This window comes from Mus pahari, chromosome 3 (assembly GCF_900095145.1).
Source record: "Mus pahari chromosome 3, PAHARI_EIJ_v1.1, whole genome shotgun sequence".
Lineage (NCBI taxonomy): Eukaryota > Metazoa > Chordata > Mammalia > Rodentia > Muridae > Mus > Mus pahari.
This window is the reverse complement of record NC_034592.1, coordinates 62,579,205-62,589,942: the sequence shown is the minus strand read 5'-3', so window position 1 is coordinate 62,589,942 and position 10,738 is coordinate 62,579,205. Positions and strand designations below refer to the sequence as shown.

The 10,738-nt window shown below is 43.1% G+C and overlaps 1 protein-coding gene across 8 annotated transcripts in view; it reads right to left on the bottom strand.

Annotated features, from left to right (window-relative positions):
• The window catches only part of Osbpl6 (oxysterol binding protein like 6), a 190,511-nt gene that overhangs the window by 28,683 nt on the left and 151,090 nt on the right, over positions 1–10,738 (bottom strand). For 5 of the 8 annotated variants that reach the window (XM_021195072.1, XM_029536029.1, XM_029536030.1 and 2 more), the window contains 3 exons: positions 6,710–6,875; positions 3,596–3,729; positions 2,793–2,816 (listed from right to left, as the gene is read on the bottom strand). In XM_021195072.1, coding sequence (XP_021050731.1) covers positions 2,793–2,816; positions 3,596–3,729; positions 6,710–6,875 — 324 coding nt within the window. The remainder of the gene's footprint in view (positions 1–2,792; positions 2,817–3,595; positions 3,730–6,709; positions 6,876–10,738) is intronic. The other 3 variants (XM_029536031.1, XM_029536032.1, XM_029536033.1) reach the window with 1 other exon arrangement.

Sequence of the window (10,738 nt, the reverse complement as noted above, 5' to 3'; positions counted from 1 at the left end):
AAAAAAAAAAAAAAAAATTTCCATAATTCTAAATGCACATTTCTCTGCAGCACATACCTCTGAAGCTCGCGTCAGTTCAACTCACAGAAATGTTTTTTTTCCCCCTCTCTCTTTCAGCAATGCACAAAAATAATGACTTGCTTAATGACTGTGGCATGTCGACTTAGTGAAATACAGTAGTTGCGGCTGCAGTAGATGGTCTATGCTGTTGCTTGCATGTGTGCAGCTTCAATTCATACTATATTCAGCACAAGCTGTGTACAAATTCTGCGGTGAGAAACCCAGCCAGCAACAGTAACAAAGCATAGTATTCTGCAGACAGACTAAAGCGGACCCCGATACGTGACTGGCTGTTCTGTTAAGTAGGAGTGCCAAAGCAGTCTTAGTTCTATAATACTCTGTGGTTTGATTTTAGTGGCCATAAAATGAGGGCTGACGTTAAGTAAGAGCATCTATAAGGGACAGATGCCAAAGAAAACATCCTGACCTACACACATTAAGTCTTAACATCTCTGCTTGTCATGGGTTGTGTTTGTGTCCATAGAGATGAGGGGAGAGGAATTTATTGGTCTCTCCAGCCTTGCAAGTTTCTACTTATTCGAGGCAGCTAACAATTTATCCCAGGCACGTAGTGAGGAGTGCCCATCTCATCTCCTTCAGATGCTATCCACCTGTTGAAGGGTGCTGGAGTTGGTTCAGTTGATATGATAAATACTGAGAGGCTTTATAAAAATGCAGCATTGTCGTCATTACAACTCTGTCGAGCATGTCAAATGTTCAGCTGACGGCCAAGCCATGTTGATCCCATAGCATCTCGCAAACTCAGTCCTTCCCCCACCTCTTTGGTTTAGGAATATTATCTCACATATCATAGGACAGTCTAAGATAATGAATCTGACCAACTGCTTTTTGCCTGCGTTTCATCCATTTTCCACACTATCATACCTGACTAATATTTCTAATATATACAGAATGCCATAATAATGTCCATTTCTGGTAGATAAATTTCTTTAAGCCTTCCTCATCATTGTTAGCATAAATGTATTCCTTTGTGTAGTCCGCAATGGGCTGGTTATCATCTAATGACCAGCTAGGGAAGAATTTCTCCACCAGTTCTCTGGACCCTCCTCTATAGTGTTTAAAACATCAGCATCACTTCACTATAGAAGAGTAAACGGTGCCTAAGCAAAGGCTGTGGTACCTAAAGCAGAATCCCACCTCGGCAGTGACTGCAATGTAGCCAGTGAGCGCTTGGCTGGCTCACATGGGGAATACGCATGGACATGATACTGTTAGTGTAGGCAGGAGCCATGATACACACGTGTAAACATGGGACTCTCCAGTGTCTCACGGGCAACAGTCGTTAACAGGCCCACATTATTTTCAAATCATTTGAGTCCTTGGGTTAGGAAGAAAATCTGCACCCCAAACCAAACAACCCAAGGAAAATCTACTGAGGCTCTGACTTAAGATGCAAAGAAGTCTCACGCAGGAGGGAAACTGTATGAGCTTTCTGTAATTCCCAATGGACTGTACTTTAACTCAGTGGAAGTCCTTTAACTCAAAGGGTGTACGCCTTTGACCCTTTGATGAAGTTGACACCCTCCCTGTATTTCACTCCTTCACTTTAGTGTGGGATCCTTCTTCATTCCCTCAGAGCACTCTCCCAAGGGGGTTGGGTCCCTGGCTGTGCTTGCCCCACACTGGTCTCCTGCTTTTCAACAACCCAAGTCCCATAGAGCCCTGCTGTGAATGGAATTCTTTAACTCTTTCCTGGGTAGACAGTGCTCATCTTAAAAACAAGATCATGAACTTCTGGGGAACCAGGTCTACAATATTCCACATCTTGCATAATAGCTAGTCATTTACATGCATGCTCGAATGAAGCAAATGGTTTTCTATCCCTGTGACCTCTCTTCCTAGTCATGTATTTCTAGAGTCAGCCAAAGCTAAATCCTAGATCTCTATCCATTTTTTAGACAGGGTTTCATGAATCCCAGGCTGGCCTTGAACTCACTGTGTAGCCAAGGAAGGCCTTGAGCACCAGATCTTCCTGCCTCCCCACCCTAAGCACTGACATCATAAAGCAGGTGGCATTTTGCCCAGTTTTCTGTGGTGCTAGGGGTTAAAATTAGGGCTTTGTACATGTTAGGCAAGGATTTGGTCGGCCTAGCCCTACCCCCAGACCTCCAGCCCATGCTGGGTCTTAACAAGAAGCTTCCCAAAGCAAGCAAGCGGCAAGCAAGAAACAAATCTTGTTTTTTGTCAGTATATGCTCAGTTCCTGTCACCGGCTTCCAACATCAAATACACTAAAGAAAGACCGCAACCCTTCGGGGTTTAGGGTGTGTTTTGTATGTCTTCAAGATGACACCTACATGTTTGTCTGACTACCATTTGGATCTTTCTGCTTCATGGTGCATTCACAACAGTGACTCAGAGGATCAATTAGTATCAACAGAGCAAAGAACAGATTTATCGACACGAGCAGATGCCAGAACCTTGGCAAGGTTATGAGTGAAGTCCTCTACCAGTTGCCAGACAGGGGCCGTGGTGATGCGCATGCTCCTGAGGTCCTGATTTGGCCCTGGAGGCAGCTCATGTACCTTAGCTGACAGCGCTTTGTGGGGCTGGTCATGCGTAGCCTAGACACTGGCACTGCATTATGGGAGACTAAATACTGAAAACACTGACAGATCAGGTACAGAACCACACTGACGGAAGGTCACATCTCATCGTTAAGGACTACGGGCAGATTCAAGCAGGATCCCATCCACACGGAGAACCACTTACCCAGGATTGGCCGGCTCCTTCACTCTGATCCAAGGCACCAGAAAGTGAACAATATTGTATATAAACACTGAGTTCTCACACACGGGAAAAAATTTACATCACAGCATTGCATGCTCAAAGGAATCAAACCGAGTGCATTTGAGGACTGACTGGAGAAGATATTCATTACAGAGGAAGAAGTGTGCGGCTTTCAAGAATTGATAACCGAAACCTCAACTCTGAGGTATACTGGGGTGCATTAGCTATTAGGAAGATAAAATATGACCTATGTGAAAATATAAACCTCTAACTCGGGGAGCATAGTGGGCAGAAGAGAACCCCGGGTGCGCAAATCCGAAAAGAAACAGGTTAGTAATATGTAACTTTCAACAGATTAAAATCTAAGCGGGGAGACATAAGGTGTGGAAGACTTAGTAGATTTTGGTTTGTTTACCATTGGATTGAATATATTCTGGAATATTCCTTAAACATGTACATCATGTATAAATGCTTGTGGGTTTTCTTTTCTTTTAAATCAGGGGCTGACAAATGACCCCAGACATTAATTCAAGGAGTCCAAAGAACAATCACATATACTCAGCAATTTCTGCTCCTTTTTACCTTACCTCGACATTTTTAGAGGAGAAAACTAATAAAATTCAATACTGACTCTGCAATGTCTTGGGAGAATGTCAGAGGAACACGCCACCCTCCCCCACCCTCCCCAACCCCCACCCCCACCCTTGAATTGCTGGCCTCCACTCCCCCTCACCCTTTGCCTAGAATCTTCTGTTGGCCACGAATACAAAACCACTTGGGTTTACCTGTGACAGTGACTGCCGGAGTCTGGCCATCTGTGTGCTGTGGCCTTTGTTGTGATCTTGCTCTGAGACCACCTGCTTCAGCTTCTCCTTCTCTATAGCTATGCTGTTAAATGCAGACTTCAAAAGAGAATGCACTGCGTGGGGAGAGAGATGAGAGACAAACACTCAACTCAGTAGAAGGACAATGCAGGATGCCAACCTCTGTGCATCCTAACAGATATCCAGACTTTTTCCAGAAAGACTAGATTATAGTCTAAATTAAAAAAAAAAAAAATCAGTCTGTAGGAAAAAAAAAACCCACTAGCTTTAAATAGAATCTGAGCATTTATACCCAAAACAAATATGGCAATTGTAATTAATTAAAATGGAAATTGTTATATTTCATACCAGCTGAGCCAACACAGTTTGGAAGCAACATCCAAAATATCAACATCAATTCTTAACATCAATACTCAGAAATTAACTCATATCTCTAGAGGGAAAAGAAAGCAGGTTTTGTTTGTCATGTTTGATGATAATATTTAGAGCCATTCTGTTAAAGTGCCACGCAACTCAAGAGTTATTATAGTTATTTCCACAGAGTGTACACCTCCAAACAGAACATCTTATGGGTCTTGTCAACATAAATCAGTCAGTGGATCCAGAAGTTCTGATTGGTTCCTTTGGAGTGGGAAATGATTTGGCTTTAAAAACAACACCCACATTGCTTTCTCAGCAGTAAGTGTCTCTGTCAAAGGCTCTTGGATTGAAAAGCAACAGCAAAGACCGCACCTCTTCTCTCATTTCCTATGTGGCTAACAACTTGGTAGAATCGGAAGCAGTCATGTGGTTTGAAACCACAAAAGGTTGAATTTACATGTTTCAAGAGCATAGGAAGTCTTCAAATAAAGGCATTTCCCTATTTGAAAAGGGTGACTTTTAGAGGTATGGACATCCAGAAGAGTGGCCAGAACCAAGTGGTGGAGTGGAACTGGGGAGGTGTCAGGGACCCAAAGAATTCAGGATCTCTTTCAGAGATAAGGCTGACAATTGGTTTTATTTTGCAGTGCGAGAGGAACCCAGAGCCAGAGCAAGGGAGGAAGTCTAGTCCTGAGCCTGTGCCCCTGCCTCAGCCACGCCCCTGCCTCACAATCTATTCATTCAAGTGCAGGATTCTACCCTAGGAAAGCTAACCACTTGACAGCTGGAATTAATCGTGCTGTTGCCTTTAAGGTGCCTCATAGTGCCTCTCCAAAGAGTCCAACCAAGGCATGGATCTGTCCATTTTGTCCCTCTTGTGAGGAACATTTGGATGTCTGATGAAAAAAAACAAAAACAAAAACTGTAGTTTCAACTCAGGCTTTAAGACACTATTGAAACCTGAATTTCCTGGAAGCTTTAGGACTGTGACAAAGTCTCTTGGGGCTGCAATCCAGCTCATTCTTTTTCGGTGCTGTGTTCACCTTTGTGTTCTCTTTCTCCAACTGCTGCCAACCTTCCCCAGAAGCCAAAGTCCTGGCTATGAATCTGAGGCGAATGGAATACCATGGGCTCTGATCACAACATTAGCACCCAACTTAACAAAGCCATGAAAAATGCTTTTATAAGGAGTTAGGAGGATGGCATCAACAGACAAACCCATAGAAAAATAATAAGATGATTATTTAAGGATTATGGAGTTGACATGATATCTGACTGTTGTAAATAGAGTATCACCGTGAACAAGAGTAAATCTGGATGCCGAGGCTCTTGTTAAAACCACAGCATAACCTTGCTGACAGTCTCAGATTGTACATTATTTGCTAAGTTTCCAGGTATGTTCTCGATGTTCACCCCCTTCTTCTCCTAAGCAAATAAGCGACTATATTATCAGATAACTACATCGCCTGCCTCCCGGGACAATGCATCGCAGGACCTTCAGTTTTGTCTGAGGAACATGTCACGGGAAAGGAAACAGGCAGAGGAACAACAAGGGGTTTCCTAGGCGCTACACGAAAAGAAATAAGTTCATAATAATTAGTTAACTTTCAGCAGATTAAAATCTAAGGGGAAAAAAATGGAAAGTTCATAATATTTAGTGACATCTGCACATTGGTTTTTGAAGCGGCTTCTCAGGACACGTTCCATTTCACACACCTTTTCAAGGATATTTTCAAACTTATGGACCAGCAGCCTCAGGGGAAATATGATACACTGAGTTGTGCAAAGGGCTAAGAGACAACACTGGGTATTTTAAAAAGGACACTGCTCAAGCAGGTGCTACCTTAAACCAAAAAATCAATGTCATTTACTGCAAACTAAACGCCATATAGCAGGTGGGCATTCTAGTCTCCCTACAAAGGACAACCCAGCACACTTGTTAAACCTTCCACAGTGTAGGTGATTATATCAATGGAACTCACAAAACACTCTTACTAAGAACTCAGTATACAGAGCGTGACTGACTTCCCGTCCCGCAAAACTGAGCTGTCTTCTGACGCTCTGGCAAGTGCCGTGTAGCCGACCTGATGCTCCACCAGTTCTGGGATGAGACTGGCAGCGTCTACTCCTGGTGCCTCAGAGCCCTAAGCTACCATACACAGGGGAACAGTGTGGTGGTGAGCAGCCTTCCCTGTGTGCTGTCAATACACAAGGAACATGGTGGAGGTCACTTTGTCAGCCCAGGCTCTAGGGGAAAGCCAGTGAGTGAGCCGAGTAAGTGACCCATGGCTGCTCTCAGCTGAGCACTTGCTCAATTCTTCACCCAAGTTGAAGAGCATGAGAATGAAACTTGTCTGAGAAAGGAATACATCTTTTGTTTTCTTTCCTGGCAAAGATTAAGTAAATATGGATTATAAGATAACTACACTGAGAAAAATGATGGCTAGAGACAGTATCTTGCCAGGCTGCCTAGGAAACAAATCCCTCTTTGTTTTTCTGCCTCTTTCCTTCCCAGTGACAAGTGACTTAGTCAAACTGAAGGTCGTGCTATGCGTTGTCCTGGTGGGCAGACGCTGTAACCTGTTGCATCTCCCATATTGACAGAATTCCACCCACATATTAACTAGTTTATCCTTCTGCTGTCCTCACCTATGAAAAGATGTAACAATGACCCTTTCATCAAATTCCCCTCTGTCAAACACCTTGTAGTGTTACCTTTCTGTGCAATTAGACAAAATTCTTCTTGTAGCTTGGTATAATCCGTGGAACTTTCCAGAGGGTCGGTGAGGTGGCTAGGAGGGGTCTGGAACTCAATGTCTGCACAAAGGTTGGGGTTAGAGGAGTGCAGACGCACGGGTGACATGGTGGCGCTGAAAGGAACCTGGAAGAGAAGGTGTCAATTATTCAAGTGTCACCATGTCCTGTTCAGCCATCTCTTCCTCCGCAGCCAGGGCCCTTGCTACCTGTTATAACAACACACTCCCTTCTGATGACTCGTATGGAGAGCCCCAGCCCTCATTTATTTTACAAGCAGTGTGGGCTGGGTAGAGTTAGTTTTGTTTCTGAGAATTTAAGAATTCCCAGGACTCACTGGGTTTGTCTTCTTATAGAGAATAATGACTACACGCCTCTGAACCTTCACTTGTCCCTAGAAGTAACTGGCAGAAAAGAGAGACTCGAACTTTGATGTAGGGGACCTGTTCTCGAACAGTCAGAATGTAATTTATATTCACTTCTCTTTGGGCCTAGGCAGGATCTTAATAAACATAAAACTACATTTAAAGACTCGCTTGGTCTATAGCCACTGGAAGAAGCAAGTTTCTAGTACATACACTAATGAATTAAAGAGACTCAGTCATTTAAAAAATAAACTGATTAATATATTCACAAAAGAAACTTATTATGTGAGTCACTGTTGTTAGTCTTTGTGATTACAGGCTTCTGTGATACATGGATAACTGTGGCTTGTGAGCCAGTCACCAATGAAAAGCATTAGTAGAAAAGGTCACATTATTGGAGACCACTCCCAATGGCAGCAGGAACTTTCCTGTCCAGACTGGATCAGAACTAGGCTTTTGTTGGACGAAAGCCAAGCACTTCCTTGTCCTTTTTAGGGGGTCAACCTGAGGGTGACAAGAGCTATTGGTTAATCATTGTTGGGAAATGGAAATACTATTCTTCTATTAGTCCACCAGCTAACTTTCTTAATCTTAACAACATAGATCTTCTCTCAGATGCCCTGAGGAGATTCCACAAAAGCTGGATTTATCTGCAATTGAAGTGCTAACTCTTTCTCCCTGACACACGTTGGTGTGTGGGAGAGGAATGTGTGTGTGTGTGTGTGTGTGTGTGTGTGTGTGTGCATGTGTGTGTGTGTGTGTGTGTGTGTGTGTGTGTGTGTGTGTGTGTGTGTGTGTGTATGTGTGTGTGTGTAAAACACTTAATTTCCTTAACAGGCTTTTATTTTAAATTTTATGGATTCAATAAATGAGAAAGGATAGGATAAAAGGGTTCACTGTCTGTCTGTCTCTTACTTGCTCTTACAGGCAGATAAGTAGAGAGAAATTAAACAAAAAATCTGGCCCATGGGCAATGACTTGACTGATGACCCCATTGATGTAGCTCAGCTCTGACAGTGAGTACTTTATCTGGAAAGGTATCAAAAGGAGGAGGCTATGACTGAGGAAGGAAGAAAATGGGCAACATCCCCTAACAACACCTACACTGAGCACGCTAACACCTCTGAGGGCTTCAGAGATATCAAAGTCATCATCCTTTATCCTCAGTAGGAACTATAGTGACTCCGTGCTGGGAGGTGTCAATGGCTGCTTCCCTTATCAGTCTCAAACCTTCCTCCTGTTCCAGATCTGAGGAGTCCTTTGAGAGAATGCAGTGCTGGGGTTCCCTTATGTTGGGGACTCTATCTTTACAGCAATGACAGAGAAGCCTTGGGGGCACTAAGAGAAAAATGGGACCTGTGCAGAAAGTGACTAGTGGTGGACCAAGGAACATTAAGAAAAGCAAACCTGGGTGTTTGGTGTTGAGAGACATAGTATACTGAGGATCATGGGAAGGTTTCATGTCACTCAAAGTCCTCAAGAATTCAGCCAGCATGCGTGTTTCTTCTGAGCTGGCTATGTTAGCCTAGGGTGGTGCTACAGAGGGGCCTACTGTAAAAGCCCATGGAGTCCAAGAAGGGCCCGTATTTGCACGATAAAAGCATCTCTACTAAATGCTCAAATCATATGCTAAGAAGAAACACACAATTTACAAATTTATAATTTGAACATAATTGAGTTTTAAACCGACTCCTAAAAGCGGCTCTGTATATGACCCATGGGGAACGAACTCACAATATTCCAAGCTAATTGCAACCAGACAGTTTCCTGGGAAGATTTTGTACACATTTAACCGAATTAAATAGTTTTCTTTTTTTCCTTAGAAGTGTGTTGAATGGGTCATTTTAATCGAGGAATTTGGAAAATAGAGAATATAAATCAGGATGTATTCATTTAACTATTTCTTCAGCCTGGGGGGACTCACTCATTTTTCATTCATTGACACTGGACGGCATTTGGCTAGGAAGCACTTTAAGTGGTAGCCATCTTCTTGCCAGCAGCTCCTCACACTCACAGCTGTGACTCTTCAGTGCTGAGTGTGAGCCCTGCTCCTCTGTTCAGGATAGAACCTTGAGGCTTCCTAGAAGCCCTACGGCAGGGAGGAAGCCTGGCTCAGAAACCTTCTGATACCAGTGGCTGGAGTGGAAATGTTAGGGGCCACCCTTAAAATTCACCTCCAAGGCAAAAAAGGAGGCTATTTTTTGAGGAGAACTGCTGGCCTCCAAGTGTAGCAATGATCACCAAGAAGAAAGCACGCTGCTGTGTCCAGTAATATTAAGCTTAAGAGGTCTTAAGAGCCAGGGTGAAAAATCCTGTTAGTATTCTGCAGTTTGCACTTAAGGATATGTTTGGGATACTGTTGGTTTTGGGAGCCTGGGTGTTCTTCCACTTGGGGCCAGTTTCCCAGACTGAAGTACTGTGAGCTTTGGCTGGTGGAGAAAGTTGGCCATTCTGAGAGCCAGTGTTAAGGCCCAACAAGAACACATTTTGGAAACATCTTCCCAGGTAGAGTTTTCCTTGATACCAAACTCATTCACCCCAGATGCCTGAGTGGAAGATGATAAAACTGACTAGGATTCTAGCAGGATAGGGCAGGTTCAAATGTGGGGTAACTTCCGTGTTAGGAGGGGGTGGGGACACTGGGGAGGAGGTGGAGTCAGGCCACCGGGGCTGGGAATGGCGGTCAGGGGTCAGAGGTGGATCCTACTGGATGCTTCGTAGACATAGAGTCAGAGTACAGCTCCCAAAGGGACGCCAGCTATACCTGTAACTATTTTCAGTGTTGGTAGTACCCCTTTTTACTAGAATCATCTAAGTTAATTTTATAATTTCCATGGTCAGAGTGATGTTGGAATGTGGACATTGATGCTTCTTGTTTTAACAAGCCTTTTCCTCTGCTTCCTACTGAAGCAAATACAAACTTACTCTATGCAAATAGGTACTAATCCCAACTTTATTATTTCCACTGTATGCAAAGCTTAAAAACTGAACCCAGGAAAAAAACACCATCGCTTCTTCGTGTGGTATTCTGGGAGTTTACTATTAGAGGAAGCATTAGCATTTTCACAAGCTAACTGATCTTTGCTTTCTAGACTTTGATATTGTTACTTCTCTAAAGATCATCTGGATTTGTTCAGCTTATTCCTTCAGCTGGTGAGGTGTCTACTGTCAGAATCTCTTACCCACCCAGAGGCAGAGACTCCATTCATTTGCATTCGAATATATCCACTGCACCATAAACGCAATTTCAGTAATGACTTGGCTCAAATATTTGTAAAAACTATGAATGTCGGAGTCAGCCCCCTAATTAATTCCAAGCCACTGGTTGACTCAATAATCAAAAGTAATTCCATCCCATAGTCTAGCTAAGCACCCACGTAGCACACCAGGGCTGACTATGAAATGAAAAACCAATAGCTCTCACACCAGGAACTTTCTACAGCGCAATCAACCCTTTTTCACTATCTTTAGACATTCTAACCTTGAAGTATATCATGATTTTAGCAAGGATAAAATTGTTATTAACTCAGAAAATCATGTACTAGACAAAAAACTAGCATCCATGATTACTATGAATTCGAGAATCTTATTTTTAAAAATAAACAAGATCTTGGGATGAATTATT